Source organism: Staurois parvus, unplaced genomic scaffold, assembly GCF_062004578.1.
Source record: "Staurois parvus isolate SC_StPar_1 unplaced genomic scaffold, SC_StPar_1.0 ptg000425l, whole genome shotgun sequence".
In the NCBI taxonomy this organism is placed as follows: Eukaryota; Metazoa; Chordata; class Amphibia; order Anura; family Ranidae; genus Staurois; species Staurois parvus.
In genome coordinates, this window is record NW_028318221.1 from 1,335,808 (window position 1) to 1,361,711 (window position 25,904).

At 40.5% G+C, this 25,904-nt stretch overlaps 1 protein-coding gene across 1 annotated transcript in view; it reads left to right on the forward strand.

The window, feature by feature from the left end:
* UNC13A (unc-13 homolog A) overlaps positions 1-25,904 on the forward strand; it is a 227,412-nt gene that overhangs the window by 152,218 nt on the left and 49,290 nt on the right. Inside the window, exons 33-36 of the mRNA XM_089687413.1 lie at positions 1,258-1,335; positions 2,353-2,441; positions 8,359-8,511; positions 9,830-9,959. Coding sequence (XP_089543539.1) covers positions 1,258-1,335; positions 2,353-2,441; positions 8,359-8,511; positions 9,830-9,959 — 450 coding nt within the window. The remainder of the gene's footprint in view (positions 1-1,257; positions 1,336-2,352; positions 2,442-8,358; positions 8,512-9,829; positions 9,960-25,904) is intronic.

Genomic DNA, 25,904 nt, shown 5'->3' on the forward strand with positions numbered 1-25,904 from the left:
ACATGCCGGAGCAGCGCCGCATGGTATTCCCGAGTGTAGCTCGGGGTTACCGCTTTTGGTACTGAAATGTTACCCCGAGCTACACTCGGGAATACCGCCAGGGAGGTTAAGAATGTTCCAAACAGTTGTTTTGGCTAATGTTTTTGCTATCTCTCTGATGGGTTTGTTTTGTTTTTGCAGCCTAATGATGGCTTGCTTCACTGATAGTGACAGCTCTTTGGATCTCATCTTGAGAGTTGACAGCAACAGATTCCAAATCCAAATAGCACACTTGAAATGAACTCTGGACCTTTTATTTGCTCATTGTAATTGGGATAATGAGGGAACAACACACACCTGGCCATGGAACAGCTGAGAAGCCAATTGTCCCATTTCTTTTGGTCCCTTAACAAGTGGGAGGCACATATGCAAACTGTTGTAATTCCTACACCGTTCACCTGATTTGGATGTAAATACCCTCAAATTAAAGCTGACAGTCTGCAGTTAAAGAACATCTTGTTTGTTTCATTTCAAATCCATTGTGGTGGTGTATAGAGCCAAAAATGTTAGAATTGTGTCGATGTCCCAAATATTTATGGACCTGACTGTATTTACTGTATACCACAGGCCATTACCTTACAAGTAGGGCATAGAATGAGGAGAAAATGTCATTCTGTGGAATTACTGGATACAAGATTGAAAATAACATTTCCCACAGTCATAATATATATTTATGTCAAATCAATCCATTCTTAAACCTGCATTGTCGTAGAAGTGTATATAAACTCTAAACCTCTTTTTTCAGTATTTTTGGCATAATACTTTCAAGCAAATATTTTTTTTGTAAAACTGTTGAACAGTTTCTTACATAAATATCCCACCAGTTGCAACACTTACTGTTTTAGGCTGGCAACACTAAGCCACTGTTTTGCAATTCAGGGCACCATTGTCAGCCTGTGTGTGCACTCTTTCAGTAGGCCATTGAGCTGCCTATCTCATAGACCTGATAGGCATCCCAACATCCAAACAAAGAAGATCACATGGCAGGCTAAGGCTGATGCTAATTGCGTGACAGTGACCTAGCATAGTCAGACTGAAACAAGAAATGCTGTTACTAGGGGAATTCCCACATTTTGTACAGATACACAAAAAACATTTGCTTAAGAAGGCTGTATAAAGTTAGACATGATGCCCAAACATGCTGAAAAGTAGTTTCGAGGTTTACTTTTTCTTTAAATTTTCAAAGTTATTCCTTTTATTTGTTATGTGTCTCTGCAGCCATGTATCTTAATGAATAACATCCAGCAGCTCCGTGTCCAGCTGGAGAAAATGTTTGAAGCAATGGGTGGGAAAGAAGTGAGTACACTAGACACTCTGTGGTGTAATTTACTCATCTTACATGCAGTTAATGTAAACATCCATATCTAGGCAAGAATATGAATACTAAGGTTGACATGAGTACTCAGTCTGTAAAAAGCAACTTTGGCCTAGGATTGGTAGTCCAGAAGGATGAATTGTTTCCTCAGAAAAAAGTGCTCCGGTCTCCTTGGTGCTTGATAAATAAGTAATCAGATCTGTTTAATATTTGTCTCAATTAATTGATACTCTCTGAGTCCTGTGCACCATCAGGGCTATTGGCCAAATGGAAGCAGCAGCACATCTTGAGTAAGTGATGTCCCTGCTCTGTATTGATTTATGTAGACATTTTTGTCCTTCCTATACTCTGTATTCTGAATGGAAGGCTAAAGAGGAAAAATTGAGCAAACCACTATACAAAATTTGGAAAATATGTTATGCCGAAGAACTTTAATGATGTACGGCCATGAATACATAAAACAGTTTACTCAAGGTGAAATAACTAGAGAACTTGTTGGCAACGATGTACAGTACAACAAGTCTGCTAAAAAGAATACCACATTGCATAGGTACATGAAGCAATATATGAAAAGCAAAGTTACTGATGCCTCCTTGAATGTTTTATATATATCAAACAGAAAATTTTATTTTACCACAATTCATAACACCAAAACAAAAATAAGGGCACAGATGGGCACTGTCATCAATTTACAATGTCAGCAAACACAAATCAATATATTTATTAGTAGACAAGCATTAGCTAATAATTGTTTCTACCTAAAAAAGAACTCAAGAAGTATTATATAAAAACTGAATACAAAGTTAATTCAATCAATATTATAAAAGTGCCAATTACATCCATTGTTGCATAATTCCATAGTCAGTAGGACACAGAAGAACACATTTAACCAAGGGAAAAACCGTTTACATTCCAATACATTTAGTCACAATGTACAGAGTATGCACAGAATACAGTCAAGCAATTTTAAGCCAGTATTTTTATTTCCTATATTTTAGTTGGACCCAGAAACTAGTGACATCCTCAAAGAGCTGCAAGTGAAACTAAACAATGTGTTGGATGAGCTTAGCAGAATATTTGCTACAAGGTAAGTGTGGAGCTTTGTATCTATACACTCACTGGCCACTTTATTAAGTACACCTTGCTAGTGCCATGAAAATATTCCCCATGCCATTACACCACCAGCCTGAACCATTGAAACAAGGCAGGATGGATCCATTCTTTCATGTTGTTAATGCCAATTTCTGACCCTACCATCTGAATGTCGCAGCAACCAGTCTGCCCATTCTCCTCTGACCACTGACATCAACAAGGCATTTTCGTTCACACAACTGCCACTCACTGGATATTTTCTCTTTTTCGGACAATTCTCTGTAAACCCTAGAGATGGTTGTATGTGAAAATCCCAGTAGATCAGCAGTTTTTGAAATAGTCAGTCCAGCATGTCTGGCACCAACAACCATGCCATGTCCAAAATCACTTAAATCACTTTTTGGTTGAACTGGATGGACATTTGTCTTTTATCAGCCAGACTAACTATGTAACTATGTAATCCCCTTTCTTCCCCATTCTGATGCTCAGTTTGAAATTCAACAAGTCGTCTTCACCACGTCTTCATTCCTCAATGCTGCCATGGGATTGGCTAATCAGCAATTAGTGTTACCAAGCAATTGAAAATGGGTACCTAGTAAAGTGGCTGGTGTGTGTGTGTGTATATATATATATATATATATTTGTTTTTTATTTTTTTATTTTATTTTTAATGTAAGGATCAACTAACACACATTTCAATGTGAAATAGAAAAACAATGGAGCACACAAAACCCTGATTTGTTAAACATGGAATAGCTCTTTTTTTTACTCCTGAAGAGATTTCCCACCTAGATGCCTGAATCTGTAAAATTTAAGTAGACTAACAATTGTTGCCATATGTTAAAATAGATCTCCAAGCAAACACACACACACACATATATATATATATATATATATATACAGGGCTTTTTTTCTCAGAGGAAAGGTGGTGGAACTCCCCCACCCAAACCTGGCCACGCCCCCATCAAACCCTAGGACCACCCCTTTAGAGAACAGGAATGCAAGTAAAATTTGGGAGGGGCTATAAAAGTAAATGTATGGAATTAACACCGCCCCCCCCCCCCACATTAGTAAGAATAGCGAGTAACACTGCCCCCCCCCACATTAGCAAGAAAAGCGAGAAAAATTGTATCGCCGCTCCTTACCTGATGCTGACGATCCGCGCTATGGTAGGATCGACGAGCAGAGGGCGTGATGACGTCAGCGCGCACCGCCGGGTGTACTAAGATACACCTTTCCTATGGGGGTGGCCGCGCGCCCCCGATGTTTACACGCTGGCGGTAGAGGGGGGGGGGTGAAGCGTGCATGTCCCCGCTCACCGGCTGTGAGCAGCGGCAGTGACAGGTGCCGGGCACGCGCAAGCATGACATAAACAAGCCGCGTCCGGCACCTGTCACTTTCGCTGCTCTGCATAGCTTGTCAGCTCTGCAGAGGCAGTCGGTGAGCGGGGACAAGAAGAAAAAGGTGGCGGAACGCAGTACCGCCGCGTTCCGGCAGAAAGAAAGCCCTGTATATATATATATATATATACTGTATAATCTTACTTTTTACTTGCCAAAGAATTTGCATCTTTTTCAGCTATTCTTGTGATTCATTCACATCTGTCACACTGCTTAGCCAGCATTTTATTGTTTCTGTGGTTCAGTCTTACAGCTTCCTGGGTCAATTCTTCATCCATTGGACACAGTGGATAATGCTAATTCATTGTCTAATTTAAAGGCTTGAAACAAGAAACTTGCAATCCACAGGGCTTCACAATAAGAACTATACTAAACAATGAAACAGGTTAATTTAAAAAAAAGTCTCTTAATAATAAGTAGTACTTAAATGATTCATTGCTTGAATATAAGCTATTTCTTCTTCTTACTATAAAGGCTGCAGTTCATACAGCACCCTTTTGCTTTTTTCACTATCAAAACTGTTGCTAATTACTTATTAATTACTTATTAAATTATGTAGCCTAAATGGGTCCTTCATGGTTTGACCCTATTTATTCCATGGCAGTATGGTGACAGAGGTCATGTTGTCCGATCTGATGGCGTTCTACTCAATCAGAAAAAGGAGTATCTGTTAATGTGAGATCAAGATCTTTCTGTAGAGTCGGTAGAAGGAGCATGTGCACCCAATGCAAGAAGGGACACTAGATACCTGGTATAAGAGGAAGACTTATGGAATGTTTAAGAAAACTTTAAATTTTGATATGCTGTCTGTACTGTGCCTCCTTAGAGGAAAACTGTGTTGTTGCAGGATGACTTGTAAGGCTTGAAACTATAATACATAACATAATTTAAATATACTTTCTGGTGTCAGTTTTTGAGATATTCTTTTTTTCTTTAAGAAAATGAGTGTCCAGAGTATATTCTTCTTAGAATAAGCAGCTAGTCATAGCTACAAATTTGCATACTTTGGCAGAATCAGAACCTACTAGCATGGAGAACCCAAGCACCCTGGGGCCGGCACCTCCATTTTCTCTGGTGGTACCAATAGGAAACAGTTACTCCCAAAAGAGCTCTTGGGTCAGTAATTCTGCTCAGGATGACGTAACTCAAAGTGTGTCAGACCTAGGAAAAGTTCAAGACACAAGCAAGAGCAGTGGTAGCATTGTGTGGTCATCTACATTCTGGAAATTATTCTTCATATTGCTTTATGACTCAGAGGTAAGGCCATTGCCTTCCAAGCACACATTTAAAGCATGACTATATTGCAGCTAATGACACATCATCATACTATCCTGTGGGAGAGGCACATTAGCCAATACAAAACTGTTATATGGCATTACAGAAGAGACAGTGCACAGCCCACATGTGTTTATCTGCTGCTTGTCTACTAATAGGAAACACAAACTTTATTCAGGATGAAGACATAGAGTATAGTCAAAGATGCAGCTACAAATATTATAGTGTTACAAATTTTCAAATTTTTAAAACTGATTATTTTTTTAATCCTTACAGTTTTTTTAGTATTAACAGTTCCCCTTGAGGCTGCAGTAGCACTTGCAGGGTGAAGAAGTTTATTTTGATCACATAAGCAGGAACCATGATGGTTCACAATTGTTATCGGACCTTTAGCTGTCAGTGACAGTATGGTCTGACAGATAGCACTGTGAGGAACAGATATTTACTTTACCTCAGCATGGGGACCCATGGACTTTGGACAGCAAGTAGTTATCGTCTCCCCAACACCCCCAACACTTAAAGTGGCATTAAGCCCCCAAACAAAGCATTCTTTTATAATGCATCTTACTAGTCCTTAGAAGTGGTGGCTGCATTAGTTTTAGTTTTCAGGCTTGTTTTACTTTATTTCCACCTGGTGATCCTGCCAGTAAATCTGTTATATCTCAATTTCCTTTAAAGCAGAGCTAAACTCTGCGTTACTTACCTGTTCTCCAAAGGTCCAACATGTGTCTGCAGCATGGTTTAACCCAGCTTCTTCCAGGTGCTGGCCTGTGGCTGTCTTCATTGGCCGGAGCATGATGACGTAACTCTTGTGAGTGCAGTCATCCCAGCACACAAGCTGTGCCAGAATTTAAACCCAGATCAGTGTACATTCCAAAGAAAACTGCAAATGGGAAGGATAGTTTCTTTTATTGCAGAAGAGATACTACATGTCTCTTCTGCAATAAAGTGCCTGGCTGCCTGCTCATAGTTTTGTAAAGTGGAACTTTAGCAAAAGTGGCAACAATATTGCACAGAAAACAATGCCTTCTGCTCTTTTCACAATCAGTGCTGTCGCTTTCTCCTTGCTTCGGGCGATTCCTTAGCAAGTTGGGTGCTAAGGAGGCACCCATGCATGTGCGCTTACAAGCCAGTCTGTGTGCGTCCATAGACACACATAGCGCCAGTAAGCCATGCCCCACTCTATCCTCACAGGAGTTTGACTGACAGCAGCGGGAGCCTATGGCTGCTGCTGCCCTTAGTGTCTCCTGTGAAAGCAAGGAGTAAGGGGAGTGGCGATGCATTCAAGACAGTGCTGGAGTAGTGACAAGAGCCAGGTAAGTGTTTAAAGGCAGACATGGGTAGGAAAGATAATGGGGTGTTTTTTTATATTAATGCAAAAATGCTTTAAGGTGAAAAAAATTATAGTGTTTGGCTTTAATATCACTTTAAGGGGAATGTAAAGTATTTTCAATTATTTATTAGATAAACTTATAAATAATTTTATTTTTAAAATTCTTAATGTGTAATGGCTTAAAATAACATATATGTTACATAGTTACATAGTTAGTCCGGCTGAAAAAAAGACAAAAGTGTATACAGTTCAACCATATAAAAAAAAAAGTTATAATCCTACACCCACAGTTGATCTATTCTAGAGGAAGGCAAATAAACCAGCAAAGCACGATCCAATTTGCTGCTGCAGGGGAAAAAATTCCTTCCTGATCCCCCGAGAGGCAATCAGATATTCCCTGGATCAACTTTACCTATAAATGTTAGTATCCGGTTATATTCTGTGTATCCAAGAAAGAATCCAGGCAATTTTTAAAGCAATCCACTGAGCTGGTTAGAATCAACTCTTGAAGGAGTCTATTCCACATTTTCACAGCTCTTACTTTGAAGAAACCTTTCCGTGTTTGGAGATTAAATTTCTTTTCCTCCAGACGTAGAGAGTGCCTCCTTGTCCTCTGTGATGACCTCAGGGTGAATAACTCTACACTGAGTTCACTATATGAACCACTGATGTATTTATATATGTTGATCATATCCCCCCTTAAGCTCCTTTTCTCAAGAGAGAATAAATTCAGTTCCTCTGATCTTTGCTCATAACTGATCTCCTCCATGCCTCTTATCAGTTTGGTTGCCCTTCTCTGTACTTTCTCCAGTTCCCCAATGTTCTTTTTGTGAATTTGTGCCCAAAACTGAACTGCATATGCCAGATGAGGTGTTACTAATGATTTGTACAGGGGGAATATGATATCTCTCTCTCTGGAGTCTATACCTCTTTTAATACAAGAGAGGATTTTGCTCACTTTAGAAACAGCAGCTTAGCATTGCATGCCATAATCTACTAGAGCTCCCAGATCCTTCTTGACCATTGATTCCCCCAGATGTACTCCCCCTAGTATGTATGATACATTTATCAACATTAAACCTCATTTGCCACATAGTTGCCCAATTAAACAGTACATTGAGGTCGGCTTGTAAATTGAAGACATCCTGTAAGGACGTTATTCCACTGCACAGCTTGGTGTCACCTGCAAAGACTGAAATGGGATTTTTAATCCCAGACCCTATATCATTTATAAATATATTAAAAAGTAAGGGTCCGAACACTGAACCTTGGGGAACACCACTAACAACCATTCAGAGTATGAATCATTAACCACTACTCTCTGATTACGATCTTTTAGCCAATTTTCTATCCATTTTCATACTGATTTTTCCAGGCCTGTAGTCTTTACCTTACACATTAGCCGTGTGTGTGGGAACTGTGTCAAACGCTTTTGCAAAATCCAAGTATACCACGTCCACCGCCACCCCTCTGTCCAAGGTTTTGCTCACCTCCTCATAAAAAGAAATCCTCATAAATAGAGGCAAACGTGCTTGTTACATGATTGCTAATTAATAGTTCTGCTCTGTTGCTCTTTCTAAAAGCGGAAGTCTGTGTCACAATAATCTATGTGAAAATGTTTGTGTCAGCCTTGATAATAAATCGATGTCTACCATCCTGGTAGAATCAGATAATAGGACGACAATGAAAAGGCAGCAACAAATGCAGGATTTTGCAAGTAGTGAGTCTGCGTATTCCATATACCAAAATGTTCATATGCTAAATATAATCTGTATGCATGCAATCAGGAAAATATACTGGACAGTTAGATGTATTCCACATCATAAAATATCCTCATTGTGTAACGTCACTATGTAACTTCGTATGTAACCAATATTGCTTTTTTATTATTTCTTTTTTTGCAGTTTCCATGCACATATTGAGGAGTGTGTAAAACAAATGGGAGAGATTCTTAGTCAGGTTAAAGGGACTGGAAATGTGCCTGCCAGTAATTGCAGCAGTGTGGCCCAGGATGCTGATAATGTATTACAACCTATACTGGACCCTCTAGACAGCAAGTAAGAAAACAAATTAAAAAGAATGATTACAGATGCTTATGAGCAAATAAAGTAAGGAATAACAGAAAAATATGAATTAATATTGTTGCTCAATTTCAATAAATATTTGGAGTCAAATTTATACAGCAGTGAATGTGACATTCACCAAACATTCACAGGTGGTTAATCAATCCCTTTAATTCAAATCTCATGCACAAGTAAAAATTAAAGGATGTTTGGTAAATGTTGCATTCACTGCTTTAGGGTTCATTCACACCTAAAAATTTGTGAAAAGACTGTTTTTAAACGCGTTTTAAATGTGTTAGCACTGCATTGGGTGGCTATTCCAGCGCAGTCCTGCTGCATGATAAGGCAAAATGCCTTTTCCCCTGTGTGCCCAGTTTACACAACTGCCTTGCACCGCACAGCAGCTATTTGATTTTTATGAAATGTCTTTGTGAAATTTCAATAAAGTAAATTTTTAAAAAAGTGAATGGTGCGATAGATCAGCGCATTGACACTGCAGCGATACTCCTGGACTGCACTGCACCCCAGCCACAATATTGTACCACAGCAGCTGGTGTGAATTAGCCCTTATAAACATGTCTCAGCGGTCTATGTAAATGTGTTTTCTATATATGGAAGATCACTGAAGTGTCCATTTGCCTAACTGATCACCCTCTTAGATCCTATTCCTAGATCCATTTGGCAGTATTGCAGGAGATATGTCAGCTATTACTAAAACCCCAACCAGTCAAAGTTTGCTTATGTTTTTTCATTGGTAACTGTTCACTTTGTCTTAGCATATAAGATAAAACACATAAAATTATTATAAATATAAGTGTAGAGTAACAATATTAGATTGTTTTATATGCTAGTACAGAAGAAATTTATATTAGATAAATAATGAAAAATCAATTAAGCAAATCATGAAATCTGACATATTGGTATTATAGAACTGCCAAGAAAATGTTAATGAAGGCCGTGCATTTTTGATTAATAATATTTAGTAGTTTTAGTAAATTTACAGGTTGCTTTTTTAACTATTTGTCATAAGTATTATTATTACTGTCTCACCTGGAACTGTTTCCACTTACCTACCCATGTAGCGTAACGCTACAGCCTGGCAAGAGCCTTATTCTCCACTAAACAGATCTTTTGTTGATTTTTAAAACACCAAATCCAAAAAAATGCTACTTTGCATGGTTACATAGTGAGGGGGGTTGAAAAAGGCACAAAGCTATTAATTACAGCCAACTTGACTTGTGACAAAGTGTTGATCATGATGGAAATCTAAATAATTCCCTGTCTTCCTTGCATTTTCTTCCTTTCACCTTAGTCTTACCCTGTTTGCTAAAATTTGTGAAAAGACTGTTTTGAAACGCGTTTTAAAGGAGTTATGGAAACTAGTGATGAACACAATGGAGAAAACTATTGTACTACCACCACTAACAGACCAGACGGTGAGTGTTTAAAATAAATCAGCATGTTCCAGATTAGAAAAAATCAACATGAATAATATTTACCATGTTCTAATATGTTTAAAATCATCTTTTGCTTTTCTGAAATGTGGTAGTCCTTTTGTTCCGTGAAAAGTATAATAATTGCTTTCATTTTTATTACACCATAACCAGTAAAATAAAAAAACGAAACAACATACAGGCAGTCCCTGAGTTACATACATCCAACTCATACTTACAAACGGAGGGAGACAACAGGAAGCGAGAGTAAATCTACCCTTAGGAAGGCAAAATTCACTCCTGCAAGAGTTATCATGGGAAAAAGGTGTCCCAACTGAGGCTCTATCACCAATCCTTTTTTTCCACTACAACCCAAAATTTTCAAAATCCAATTGTCACAGGGACAGAAAGTGAGATGAAATCTTCTGAAGAGGGGCACAGACAGCAAAACAAACATTACATGGGTGTTAACCCTTCCCTATGCTATCCAGAAAAAATGTAAAAATTATTTTTTTGGCTGGCGTTATACTCAAAAAATGTACCTGTTCCAACTTACATACAAATTCAACTTAAGAACAAACCTACAGAACCTATTTTGTTTGTAACCCAGGGACTGCCTGTAATTGATAAATCTTTGACTGCGCTGTATTTGATGTAGAGCTTACAATATATCTATTATAGCTGTACACAATAATATTACTGTCACTGTCCTGTCAAATCTGCTTTACTAAGCTAGAAATGCTACACATTTGAAGAGTTGTAGCATTACCCAACAATCATCTAATTACCCGACTCGCTCAATAGAAGAAACTGGTGACATTTACTATGTTGCTATCAATCTCCTGAAATCCTTTAAAGTACTATATTCTAATTTTATACTGGTGGTTAGAAACTGGTAATGTTTACTATGGTGTTATCAAGCTCCTAAAATTCATGAAAGCACCACGTTTCTAATTTTATACTGATGGTTTACTTTTATTTTGTTATGTAACTCTAAATTTGATCTTTTATACTAAATCAACATTAGGTCAACTGATTTACCCAGCTGAGTGAATGAGACTGCCTGTAAATGTGATAATTGTTTCCTGATCTCTCCAATAGTTACCATATCGAATTGTGGTCTGTGGGTGCACTGCCACTTCTGCAGAGTCTACCTGGCCAACCAATTTCATTATCTGAAATTTCATTATCCGAAATTAATTTTTAATGGGTATTGTTTTTTTAAGATGGGAGACTGAGGGACTGAGAGAGGAGGTCTAGCAGGGTATGTTCAATGCACAAACATGTAAAGCAACAAAATTTCAACAGCAAGTGATAAAGACTGGGATTAATGTCATCTCAGTTATAATTATTATACCATAATATTATAAATATGTATCATGTCCAAATTAATTATGTATGCACCATATAAATAATTTCAAGTGTACAAATGCATGATGTGAATGAAGTGTATTTGGTGCACAGTGCAGGTATGCCAAAAACCAGCATGCATGTATATAAAATTATCTTTTGGCAGCCACATTTTATGATCTTATACCCACCACACATGTTTACACCTAGCTATCCTGGAAAGATTTTCTCAATAAATTTATAATAAGGTGATGTCTCATGCACTGTTTTTATTACATAAATTTATACCACATGTGACTAGATGATAGTTACTTGGAAATTAATAGTTATAAAGAAAATCTGTAATGAGAATCTATAGGAGCTGCACTTGCTAAACTCCCTTTCTGAAAATTCTAGTGCTCTCTGGCTGTCAGGCTGATTCAGTGGCTTCAGTAGTTTCACTGACATAGAACATGTGTATACATAAGGATCTCTGACTTCACCTATACTTTTCTGATATACATGCTTGTTCGGGTTGCTGTCTTAGAAATAATCAAATTGAGGTCTTCAATAGCAATCTCTATATCTCCTCAGTGCAGGTTTCATTTAAATGCTCTATTGTGATGCCCCAGATAGACTAACCATGGTGGGCTGATGCAGTGCAGATGGAGTAACTTTCCAAATTCCTGACTAGAGCTACTAACTAGCTAAGCTCCAGAGCCATTTTTCATTTCAGCGATTGGTCTATTTTTTGGGTTATAATGATATTCTTAATAATGATACCCAAGCTTTGGGAGTGGTCAAACAAGACTTTCTTTTTATGGAATTATGTTTAGTACAGTAAGTAACAGTACTTTGTACAGTACAGGGCACAGGATCTTTAGTTGTTAACAATGGATTTAATGTAGTTACCCTCAGGTGAGTGGACACTGGCAAAAAAGAAAAATGCAGGGACATCCCATATGTAACTCCTCCTACTCCCAGCAACCTTAATTTTTTGCTAAGTAATGGTCATTTCTCTACTGACACAAGCTTACCTATTTTATGTGCTCTTTTCTGCAGCTTTTTGATTGGTTGACTCAGCAGAGCCTTACAGGATCATACCTGAATCTTGCCTGTAGAAGATACAGGACTGGCGTGTAATGTTGCTCTGGGCACTGGATCCTTCCTTAGTCCCATCTTGGCATGGGGTGCATTCTGTTGAGCTAACCACAGGGTGCTTTACAAGTCTAGGGACGTGGTCTGAAGGCTTATTCCTGAAGACCCCTTTCAAGTATACCCATTAAGGAAGACCATGTGCATTTGTCCGGGCACATGTTTCTATATACTTGCCACCATTTTTACAAGGCAGTAACTTCCATTATGTTTTCCCTGGGCTGCAGCTAGGAGACACCATAGCATTGTGTAGGTCTTGGTTTCCCAAGCTTACTGTGCACCATTTATGGTTTACTTCTGACATGCATAGAGACTGGCTTAGCATTTCTCCTGAAATTAATCAGCACAGTGATCCATGGATGCCACCTGCTTCAGCTGCTAGGAATTCCTGGCACAGAGGGTGCTAACCCTTCTCACCCTATTAAGACTGTTGTGTTTACCCCTTTGGGGACACTTTAGCACCACACATGGCAGATTTAAAGGTGCAAAGGTGACAGGGCGGGGGGCCTCACCAACTTTCAGTCAGCTAATAGATCGTGGGGGTGTCATGGTCGGACATTGACTGCTCTGCAGTGGTTTGTGAGTGAACCTTTGTCAACTTTGTCATGCACAGCTATTAAGCTTCCTGCTCTGCTGTTTTTTTTTTGTGTTTCCTTTGTTGGTAATGTTTCAGTGTTTTTCTGTAGCATGGCCCATGGTGACCTAGTCACACACCCTAATTGTTTGGCTGTGGATCTTTGAGTAAAAGCTGTTGATAACATCTTACTGTTTATTGTTTGTTCTGTGGCCTATGATGACATATTCAGGCATGGACAATTTAACCCCCTGCTGTCCAGTGGTGATCTGATCACAGACGGCCATTGATCCAACTGCTTTGCATTGGTCATGAGTATCCCATGTAGTTCTGTCTCACTTGTATACCATTTTTACAGTGACTTACTGGGCCCTAGTCACACAGGGCATTGACCACTGCTGCTCTGCAGTTGGCCTGTGAGTGGCCTAAGGTGCACTCATCACAGATGGCCTTTAGCTCTGCCTGTTGTGCAGTTAGTTCATGAGTATCTGTTGTTGGTAATGTCCCACTTGCATGCTATTGTTGGCTTTTGGTGACCTAGTGACAGTGGCTACTGTCTCTGCTGGCTTGCAGTGGGCCCGTAAGTGCACCCTGTGGGTGTGGTTTTACTTACATGCTATTGTTTTATATGTTGGCCCAGGGTGCATCAGCCATGAATGACCTTCATCTCCTCCTGCACACTGGTGTGTTTTTGCACTGCACTTCTTCGCTGTTTGGTGTGTTGGCCTACATTGGCCTAGTCACAATCGGTCTCTCAGGATGGTTCAGTGTTGTAATGAAGAGCAGTATTTTACAACCTGTTGCCTGAGAGAGACATTAGATTACTTGCCTTCTTCCACTGTGCATTATTGCTGATGGAGTCTGTGTTTTGCTGCTGTACTCTGATATCCTGCTTTTGCTTAAGCCACTGGGTTCATTATATGAGCTTGCTGACATTCCTTGCTCTGTGTTATGCCCCATTGCAATGTTCATTTGATCTGCATCTGTTAAAGCTTTATGCTTGAGTGGATGTTTGTGAACTACAGATGATTTTGCTGTGGACATTTTTACAGTCAGCAACTTGTCAGGCCCCTTGGTCCAATAAGCTAGTAATTTTACTAAACAAACAGATGCCAGCTATTTTCATTCATCTGCTCTACTATTATGGTAGAACTAAGGACCTCTTTATTAATCCATGCATACTAAGTTTCTGTACCAGTAGAGGTGGGACTGAGGTATGATGGTATGTGAGGTTCAGGGCGGTATGATTTTTTCACTTGCATACTGTTTGTATGCAGAACTGAGTTGACCTAGTCGTGCCAGGTTATTACCCCTTCTACTCAGCAGTTGATCTTTGAGTCACCTTTCCTGTTGCTGACAGAAAACCCATTGTTTAATGACTCAGGTGACCTGGTCAAAAGTGACCTTGCCCCCTTCTTTGTTTGCGGGCTTTGGGTAATTTTACTCTGTCTTCTGTTACTCCTGCTCTGCAGCTGGGACTTGAGTCCACCCTGTTAATGGTCATCTTGCTATGTGGGTCAACGCTAGTTTTGTAAATGGCAATCGGTCTACCTCTCCCTTACCTCCAAGCATACACAGATAGCCTATTCCTTTGGATGCCTTGGTATGTGGGGATGTTCAGTCTATGGCCATATCTCCTAACCTGGAGTTATTTGCATCAGCTATTCTAGGCTACCCTGAGTCTTTTGTAGGCCTCTTCCTAATAATGATTCCAGGACTTTCAGACATCGATCTGAGACATGGGTTTCGGACACCTTTGGTTAAACAGACCTTCACCCTGCTCAGACACAACTTCTCTCACCTAGGATCATGGCAGAAGGGGCATCCACCTATATTCCTTCCATTGAGTACAAAGTCCTGCATTGTATCAGCTGGCATTCCATTGGTTCCGCCATATGGGGGACCTTCTGACCTCTACGGAGCTTGTGGAATGCCTCCTGCTTGTCCCCTTTTTCCTGGATCTCTTGTACTTTTTTTTGCTGGAAATTCCCTTCTTTTTTCTAAGTGTGGTCCTACCTTGGGCCTGTCCACTGCCCTCTGGGTCTTCCCTTGGTGTTCTTGCTGTGCTTTGACAGTGGGCTATTGGACAGCCTTCTTCTGAAGGTCTGGTTGACTTAGACTCAGTCAGCCAATGTCTATCAGACTGTGCAGACCCTACTTAGCTAAGAGAAGATCTTAAGAACCATCAATAATCTAGTTTTGACCTTATCAGTTTTTTCAGTTTTTTATTTACCCTTTACCAGTGAGGGGCCTTTGTACTTGTTGTGGTTTGTTGCTTGCATTTGCTCTTCCTGTAATTTTACCAGTGATTTAGTGGGGTCTCAACCAGGTTTCTGTCGATTCATTTGGACTGCACCTGTCTAGCCTTTTTTAGTTTAAGACTGAACATCCTGTGTCCTGTACTGTATGACTAAGAAAATACCATTTTTGATTTAGCGGTAAAAAATATTTTGTGGAGTACAGTACAGAAGACAGGTCCCTCCCGTTGGTTCTGAATGATCTCCTTATTGCTTGCTACATAACGTAGGCTTTCTGGCAGTAGGGGAGGACATAGGGGATGTCCCTGCAGCTTTCTTTTTTGCAAGTGAAACCTGAGATGAAAGGGGCTACCTATGTGTCGAAACATTAAATTAAATCCAATGTGATAAAATGTTCTATGCCAATAAGACATGAAAACCAAGGTGGACTTGAAGGATAAATACCATTTTTGGAGAACCTGTATGTATTTCATAGAATAATGTATTATAAAAGATAAATATGCAGTTTGGAGCTCCCACCTCACATGATCTGATGGACAGCAGCAGGAGCCAGTGGCTCCTGCTGCTCTCAGCCAAGGGAGACAGCAGGGAGAGAAGAGGGAAGAACTGAAGCCGGGCACAGCGCTGGACTGATACAGGATTCAGGTAAGTGTTAGGGAATTCTTGGCTATATATGTCTTTCTGGATCTGTAGTACACACTACATTATATCCTTTCATCCTCCAAGACACACCACAGTGCTAAGCACACAAACAGTGTGAAGGCACAGATAATGGGATAATTTACAACTTGGATTTTCTCACACTATTATTGCCTCCCTTTAGTCAGCCTTTTAGGTGACATGATTAAAACATCAACCTATTTAAATTTAGTCTTTTCTTCTATCTCATCACCAAAAGTCCTCTCTGACTAGTTATGTAGTGCTCATAAGACTCCTAAATGCAGACTTCCAACCACCAATTTCTGCTGACAATGCAAGCCGGTCATTTGCTGTCTCACTTGTTGCCTGATACCACAGAGACCCAAGAACTGTTAGTGCCTAGGTTATTTCTTATTCTTCATACTAGTAATGCTGAACCCCCTCAGTCCACATCCATTTCATTAGTACCCCACAGGGGAAAATCCTCACTTAGCAATGGCGGATTACAGGCATCTGGTAGCAGGAGCATGAGACAAACAGTGATTCTGCTTCAAGCCCTGAGGAAAAATGAGAGCTCCATCACAGAAGTGCAACATGCAGCCAGTCTAATTAAAACAGAATTATCTGTCACTATATCGGATATATTCCAAAGGCTATCCCTACTTCAGGTATCACTGGGTGCTAATAGCCATAAACACTCTTCTGCTTCTCCTTACCGTATTTTCATGCGTTACAACCTAAACTGAACAGAACATTTCCATTTGCAGAAGGCAAAGGGGACTGTGACATTTTAGTGGAGGCTGTTGAAGATTTTTCACCACCAGAATTTTGTAAAGTTACTCCAGCTTCTCGCCACATGTTTGCTACTGTGGACTTAATTGAGGCAGTGCTTACTAGTCATGGGCTAGACACACATAGTGCTGTACATGCCCCACATATTCCTATGGCAAAAAAAAGGCTATTTCTAGAAAGCTTTCCCTATTCTTGATCAAGCTGACGGAAACTACAATGATTGGCCCAACTCTGAGAGGTTATTTACTCATCTTGACAATTGTAATGCCTTGTACCCTACAGAATTGGCATGTAAAAGAGATGGACTGTTCCCACTCTGGACTTTTCTTGCACTTAGTTCTAAAGCCATTCTTGCACTAAATAATTAATCTACTGTTTCTGTTGGGGGCATTCTCTCCTTTAGGGATTCAGTGAGTTTCTTTTATAGTGCTCCTTTACTCTAGCAGGTCCAGCCCTACACCCAGTTATTGCCACTTTCTAGTTAACTGTCTGCTAGTATGGGTAATCATATAATTGCTGCAAGATTACAACTCTTGCTCTAAGCCCTATTATTCTGTGCAGATACCAAGGAGAGTGTGGTTCGTCAAATCTCCAAAATTTCCTTATTTATGTGCATATTTGCAGAATTTTAAGCTCAAAGTTTGGTTTTGGGATAAGTGAGTTTTGTGCATGCCCCTCGAAGGCAAGCTTCTCTTTGATAATTCCTTTGAGGAATTCCCTTGAGGGCCTCCTCTACCTTACAAGTATGATCTCTTCCTCCAAGGGTGTCATTTACTGCAGGTCCTTTCTTTTGTGGCAGAACCTTCACCCTAAACCCACCGGAGCAGCTGAGAAGCTTTCTTCAAATTGAAGGTCTGCCTCCCCCTGGAGAGGGAGGAATGGGACAGGGACATTTACTGACATTTCCTTCAGCTCAGAACAGAGATTTCCAGGACTTTTATTTCACTTAGTTTTAGGAGTGGTACACAAAAGAGTGCCTATTGTGCATTTCTACTACCAATTCCTACTTGCTCCTTCAAAAAGAAGACAGTTTTTCTACATTTCTGTGCAAAGTGCAGTCACAAGGGATGGTAATCTCCTTCCCTTTTCCATGGACGCTTAAAAATCCTATACATGGGCCCTTGTATGGTTAGGGAGGCATTTCCATCTTGCCCCTAAAACATCTATTTATATTACTGTAGTAACTAGGCTCCCAAGGCTCCTAAGTGGTCTCTGTCACTATGTCTGCTGCAGCAACTAGGCTTCTGCCTGGTCTCCTATTGACCTGTCATTAAATCTCTAATATGAAAGATTTTCTAACGCTATTAGCAAACGCAACATGATGGGTTTTATTTCCCATCTATTCATACCTCAATGTGGACCTTACATTGCTGAAAAAATCACCACACAACATGGTGCTCAGTCATTAGACCCTAAGCCCTGTTCACACTGATGCGAATTGTCATGCAATTTAATTGTTCAGATCAAATGACAAATCACAGGCAATGGAACTGTTCTAATCTGTGTGACTCTGACTTTGCTAGAGTCGCACCGATTAGAAAAGTAGTTCTTGCACCACTTTTGCCTATTTGTGGTGCAACTTGCATAGAGATCTGTGCATGAAGTCACACAGATGTTTATCAAGTCGCACCAAAATTCACACTGCCATCTGACTTTGAAATTATGTGACTTCAAGTGAAGTTGCACGATTTCAAAGTCGGATCCAGTGTGAACCAGGGCTTAATCACATCATATCCCAGTGTTCCTTGGAGATCCTTTATTACATGGTTTCTGAGTCAGTTCTTTGAGCCATATTCCCAAACACTGATGCTCGCACTTCTCCTTTCAGTTAATTACACGTCCTTTTTGAGCTTCTCCCCACCTTGTACTTCTTGGGAGATCTGGGTCTAACTCTACCCCACCCTAGGGTGGAGCCTAGCTGGTGACGTCACGCCGCTCGGGCCACGTGGAGGCCGGGGGCCATCTTTATTCCTGTCTTATGCTGATGTGAGTTTACTATCTTGACTACTATGTGATTCATTAATAAATTGGAAATACTACACTATCTGGATCTTTGCTTGGGCTCATTTTGTTACGAGCCCCCCCCCTTTCAAGGTGGATCCCTGTTTTGGTGCCCCATACCTATCATTGTGAGGTTTTCCATGGTGGATGGCATAGTATCTCTGATACTTGGATCGTGACCCCCTGCTGGATGGTTGAGTAATATCACCTGGAGAAAAATGACACAGTGATCACCTGTCCTGCTGTTGGTTTGCCAGATGATCTCCTGACCCTTTTCCTTTCCAGACCCAGATGACCAGGAGTGGTCAGACAACTCAATGGCGCATATAAATGCGCTATCTGGTTAGTGCATAATTTACTCATTCGCAATCACGGGAGTCACCGATCTCACCATTGTTTTGAATTTTGGACGTTATTTGATTATATGTCACTTACTGCACTATTAACGTCATTTTTAGACGTTTAACACATGTCATTTATTATAGAGCTCCACAGCGCATTTATATGTATGTATGTCACATTATTGCCCAGTTATACCCTTTGAGCATAGCGCTGCATTTTTTTAACTATTGAAAATGTCAATTCATTATTGCTAGTAAGCGGTATTTACCGCATATAGCAAAAATGCTCAGTAAATACAGCATAAAAAGATGTGAAAGTCAATTCACATAGGGAAATAAATAAATAAATGCATGTGGTAATTAAGTAGTGGTCGAAGCATGTGGTATGTACTGGTTATTAAGGAGCGGGCAGCCGCTGGTATCAACAACCAGTAACTGTCATGGTTGTCGCCTGCAGACCCACACAACCACCGGCCAGGGTTGTGGGTAAGAGGCCCCATTTTTAATTTTCGGCAATATTTTTTTTACATTCAGCTGACAGCTGTTTTCAGTACTAAAATACCACATGACTTCTTTTTAAACTGTTTTTTAGTGAATACCAACAAACTTTTTGAAAAACACTGTGCAGAATCTTACCACATACTTGGATGCATTAAGATACCACAATGTGAATTGTCCCATTAATCTTATATTTAGCACTGCTAACATACCTATCAACTAAAAGCTAGTAGCTCCTAGCCAGTGATGTGCAATGCTTTTTATGAAATGTACAGAAATAAGCACAGTTAAAGTAATGGTCTGTCACATTAGTAACGATTGACTTTAATGCTATACTGTACATTGCCATTTATGTTCCTACACCCACGCTTACCTGCATATCTTGAAAGCTATCTGCTACATGTGAATGATAAGGACCTAGGTTTATAGATGGAAGGTTAAAGGCCAGTTCTTGCAAAATTACCAACTTAGTTGGAAGTGGATCCAGGTGAATCAAGTCAGTCCTTGCTTTCTTATACTGTATGTCTCAACTCCATCCCAGGAGGATTTCACAGTAGTCATGCAGGATTTCATGGGCTAAATAACACATTTAATTGCTGACTCTGACTGTGAAGGCAATTAGTGTGCTTTCATAGCCTCATAGACCTCTGAACCTTCATCTAAAGAGACCTGGTATAATGCTGTTTTTTTTTTAAAGTCTTTAATAGGCAAATATGCACTGGAAGGGTCATAGTCTTCTGCCATAACTATAAAATGAAAGGACAAAATTGAAGCCATTATTGATGCTGTATGCAGCATTTTAAGCCGTGGGACCAGCCTGTAGCTTTTACCAATGCTGTCCCAAATCTAGACTCCTTGTTGGCTTTCAAGACAGCCAAGACCTTTGCAGTGCGCTCTCTTTTCTTGTTTTTCCTTTATAGAGACTATAAGAACCTGGAAAAGTTTTTCTTTCCCTCCCAAGCACATGTTAGACTTATATCCATTTGAAGAGGACTTTAATAAGCAGACTGCCGCATCTGTGGATCTGGCAGTATACTGTCTTAAAGCTTTGACCATCTTTTTGCAGGATTCACCTGTTTTTAAGGACCTCACCGATAAATAACTGTGGGCCCTTTCTAGAACTCATTTCTCTCTGACAGCTCCTGAAGTGCAACCTGCCATGGCTGTGACAGACCCTAACTGATTGGGCTGAAGCCTTTGGAAGGGACCTGATCAATATGGCAGTAAATCCCCTAACTTTAGAGTGTCTTGAGTTCATGACTGCAGCTTTGAACTACAGTTAGGATGGGTTGGTTCCTGTGTCATCTCCCAAATGTGGCTCCTGTCAGGGAACATGATGTAGGCTGTCAGCTAGACGTTTTCGTCTGCAGAACCCACAAAGATGTCATTGAAATAAGAGTACTCATCTTCCTTATCAGAAGCCTAGGGTTCAGTCTGGGAAGGCTTACTCAAAGCAGCCCCCTTTTTCCAATTCTGCATCAAACGCCTACAATACAACATCCTGTCATCATGGGGCAAAACAGTCCAGTCCTTAGACAGACCAGTTTCACTGGCATCAAAGACTAAGTTGTCTCTGGCTTTTTGGCTCAGCAATCTTGTCTGGAGTGGGGAAAGTCATTTTTCCTGTTCACTTAAAGATCTTCATGACGGATTCCAGCCTCTCATGTGGGTGAGGAGTCCAGGACACATTGCTAGTACAAAGGACTTGGACATTGGAGGAATCTCTGCAAAACTGGAAACTTCAGCTGAGGGGGGGGCGGTGTCACCAATCAGGTTTCAATTGGCCAGTGCCATGGCAGTGGCATACATCAACCATCAGGGGGGAAACAGAAGACTTGCTGCATCACAAGATGTAGAAAAGATTCTCTTTTGGAAGGAACATACCAGATGCAAACAATTGGCAGGTAGACTTCCTCAGCCAGCAGTGCCTGGAGTCAAGGGGATGGTCCCTACACCTGAAGGTATTCTAGGACTTGAGTCACAGGTGGGGGATTCAGGATGTGGACATCCCGGTTTCCAGGTTCAATAACAAACTGGACCTGTCTGTCTTTATGTACAGGAATCTAGTGGAAGCTCTAGTGATTCTGTGGGATCAGTACAGCCTTACTTATGTCTTTACCCTGTAAAAACTCTTCTTGACTGCCTCACAAGATTGGAAAGGAGGGAATTCCAGTAATCCTCATTGCTCTGTACTGGTCCAGGCAGGTGTGGTACTTGGGCATGATCAGAATCCTGGCAGGATCTTAGTGGGTTCTTGCTGATCATCTGAATATTCTGTTTCAAGGACTAGTTTACCACTCTGCTCCACAGTCACTGGCTTTAACAGCATTGCTCTTAAAGTCCAGGTTCTGAGAGACAGGCATCTCTGAATTAGTGGTTAACACAATGCTGAAAGCTAGAAAGTATACTTCCTGCAAAATCTACCATTGCACATGGAAGGAATACTTTTCTTAGTGTGAGGCAAAAGGCTTTCATCCCAAGCTATTCTCTGTGGGATGAATCCAGGCTTTTTTGCAAATGTGCCTGAATCAGTATTTGTCCCTTAAAGTGGAAGGAAAAAAAAAAACTTGCCAATCTTAAATCTGCTCCCACCCTCATTCTAAGCCTGTTCTCTCTACCCTCTAAAAGGAAAGATGCCTATACTTGCATATTCTGAAGTTGCTCCAGTCTGGTCACATGATTAGGTACCAGTACTGGCTTCAGTATAGAGTAGGGACAGCCAACAACAGATGCCTCAGTGTAAGCCTATGGATGATGTCATCACCCAGGCACTGCAGCCGTAGCTGGCACTGGAGAGATCATGTGACAGGACCAAAGTGACTTCAGAATAGGTAAGTATAGACATCTTTCCTTTTACAACGTAGAAAGAATAGTCTTAGAATGGCGATGGGAGTACATTTAAGCATAGTTAGGTTTTGACCTGCCTTCAACTTGAAAACCAAATAAGGTTCGGGTCTCTGTGCTGGTGATCTTGTTTTTGGGACCACTGGCTTACCATTCTTTGATCAAGACCTTTTTATAGGGAGTCTCCCATATGCCCCCCCCCCCCCCCCCCCTGTGCATTTCTCCATAGGATCTTAATTTGATTCTCTCAGCAATTAAAAAATTCCCTTATTTTTTACAGGTATTGCTATAGCACTGAAAATGTATGCACTGCTTTACACACTGTACATTCACATCAAACCCTGCCCTCAAAGAGATTACAATCTGAGGTCTCTATTTTACATGCACACACATACTATGGACAATTTGGAAACAAGATAATTAACCTACCAGCATGTTTTTGAAGTGTGAGAGGAAACCAATGCAAGCACAGGGAGAACATGCAGACTCCACACAGATTGTGTCTCGACTAGGATTTCAAACAGGGACCCCAGTGCTGCAAGGCAGAAGTGCTAACCACCTTTTAAGCCTGTCAGTGACATTGCCCTTTCCACTCTCACGGTTGGATTTCCTGTTGCCATCGGTAAGCCATGTCTGAACTGGCAGCTTTATCATTTTCCTTATGTGCAGGTTTTACCTTGCAGCCCCTACTCCTGTTAGAAAGGCTGACTCTCCATTTGTCATTCCTAAAGTTCCACAAAAGGGAGACCTACCTTCTTGTTCCAGTTTTTCTCAGTAGCTTAGACAAACCATCATTCATGCTTATGGTCTTAAGGATTGGTTTCCACTGTAACCTGTCAATACGCACTCTGCTAGGTCCACAAGTACTTCTTGGGCTTTTTGGCACCAGGCTACTGTTTTTCATATTTGCAAGGCTGCCACCTGATCCTCTGTTCATGAGCTTTCCAAGCTCTATCAGGTGGATGTTCAGGCCCTTTTTGATGCCAGCTTTGAGTGTAAGGTCCTTCAGGCAGCTCTGAGAGCTGTAGACAGTCACCACTTCTGTTGCTTTTGTGTGAGCCTGTATGGTTTTGTTACTGTTACCCACCCATCAGTCAGACTGCTTTTGGAGTTTCAGACTGTTCCTAAAACCTGTGTCCCTCAATGAACAAGGAAAAAAAATTGGATTTTTATAATTATCGTACAATCCATTTTTTGAAATTCATTGAGGGACGCAGGCTCTTGGTACTGCTTCTAAGGAATACAGGGAGTAGGAGTTATACTGGACTGGTTGATATTTTTTCTGTTTGCCAGTGTCCATTCCTCTTGTAGGTGACAGTAACTCGAGTGTATCTGAATTTGTGTGTCCCCAATGCACTTTAAAAAATGGATTTTATGGTAAGTACAAAAAAATCCCATATATACAGCACATATATATACTGTGAGTGTGTGTGTGTGTGTATATATATATATATATATATATATATATATTTGCACACACAGTTTTAGTAGCAAGCACAAATTGTATGCCTACTCATCTACTCATCCACCAGAAAGATGTGATCCTCTTTTCTGAGGTGACCCCCTTGGTTTGGCTCTAGACAGGTGCTTCTTGAGGGACAAAAAAGGGCCCCCCTTTTAAACAGAAGCCTTCTACTCTGCCATACTCCTGAAACCGAAGAGCACATATGAAAATCTCGGGGGCGGGATTTGTAGGGTATACTGTAAACCGAGTTTGTCATAGGGCTGGGTAATCTAAACTATGCTAATATTGAAATATATGCACAAACAGAGATTGTCTTCAGTCAAAAACTGCATTTTAATGACTTTTTGTCAAGCCTGACATGGCCTATCAGCTCCTGATCCTCTCTGGCAATTTGTTGTTGTAACAGGTGACCCTACTGACCACTAGGAAGGCTCAGGAGGCAGCAGGGCTATAGCTATGCTTGACTTTTACAGGAAAAGTCAAAGTTTACATGTAACGTCTGCTGTCCATTCCTGTATGTGAAAACAGTGACAGTGATTTACCCGCCCTTCAATGTAACAGAAACTGCGGAGATTCAGATGAATAGATGTCATAATATAAAAGGTGTGGTATTTGATAATAGGGTATTTTGCAAAGATAAGCAGTCTTTAAGAAATACAGTGAGAGAAAGGATATTTATTCTGAGCAGTGTGGTTTTATTAACTAAATATCTGACTGCTGTTTATCCCTCTCTGCTCACCAAACACGCAGATGATAGTAAGTAGATGTCCTGTGTATCTGTCTGACCTCAGTTGGCTGGTTTATGTCACAGCTGCTACCTCCTCCTTTTCTCTTTCTGCTCTGGTCCCATGTCTATCAGCTGTGTTTGTTGCTGTCCCTACTACCTGTACCACTTGGGTCACTTCTTGCACTTCTTTCACTTTCCATTGCCTGATCTACACAAGCCTATTGTTAACAAATACATTAATAAAACTGTTCAGCAGCGCAGACTATTACAACATTTGAATGACACAACAGCTAATTAAGTTTTAGAGGCAGAGGATTTACCAGGTAAATTAGATGCACATAATGTTTTGCACGGGTACTCAGGAATTGATGGCCTTAAATAATACATAAGTGAGGTGTGTTGTATGTAAGTGAGGGCAAGTAGGGTGTTACCCCATTCCCATTAAACTATTAAAGGGGTTCTTTGTAGTCCTATAACCTCTGGGTGCAGGAATGTTAAATCGCTCCTTTTACCAACTTACTATTTCTAAATTTAACTCACAAATCATACAGATATTTTTTTCCCATTCTGCATTGGCCCTCCGTAAATAACTGTGCCTTGTGTGAAGTAGCTCTAAACCTTACTTGGATGACATTTAGCTTTCTAAAGAACTATAAAGAACTGAAATGTTTTCCCATTAAGTGCTGCTTCTACCTATTTTGTCATTATTTTGGCATGTCAGTGCTGCTGATTTTCTTCAGCCCTTGTGCTCGCTCCAATGTTGGCTGCACATCATTGCTGTGGACCTGATTCCTGATGGTGTAAATGGTGGACAGTGACTACTATGCAGTGTGCATCATTATGGCACTTAGTAATCTCTATTGGAAATGTGTGACAATGCAGGTGCACAACTGGGAGACTATTTTTCTTCCTTAGAATGAATGGCATCAATACCAGATGTTCTTTTAGCAAAATGTACATATATCAAATAAATGAAAACATTTTAAATAAAAATAACATCTAAGCTTATATACGTTTTCAGTGGTTTATTAAGGGACTCGTTTTCCCCTACATCTGCAATCAGGAGCATTGTACTCCCAAGTAATTCATAAAAAATTGGGGAAGGGGAAAGTTGAGCAGTGGGGTTAGGTTCAGCTTTGTGAGTGGTAAGCCAGGGTATCATGTGGTAGTGTGCATGAGATGGGAGGTTTGAGAGAGGGTGTCTTAGAGTTTATAGTTAGGGTAAGGCAATTTGGGTGAGGGTGGGGTATAGGAAAATTGAATGAATAGAGATGCAGGAGGTATCGTAGAGGTGTCAAGGGGATGGTGGACAAGGGAAGGAGGAGAGGAAG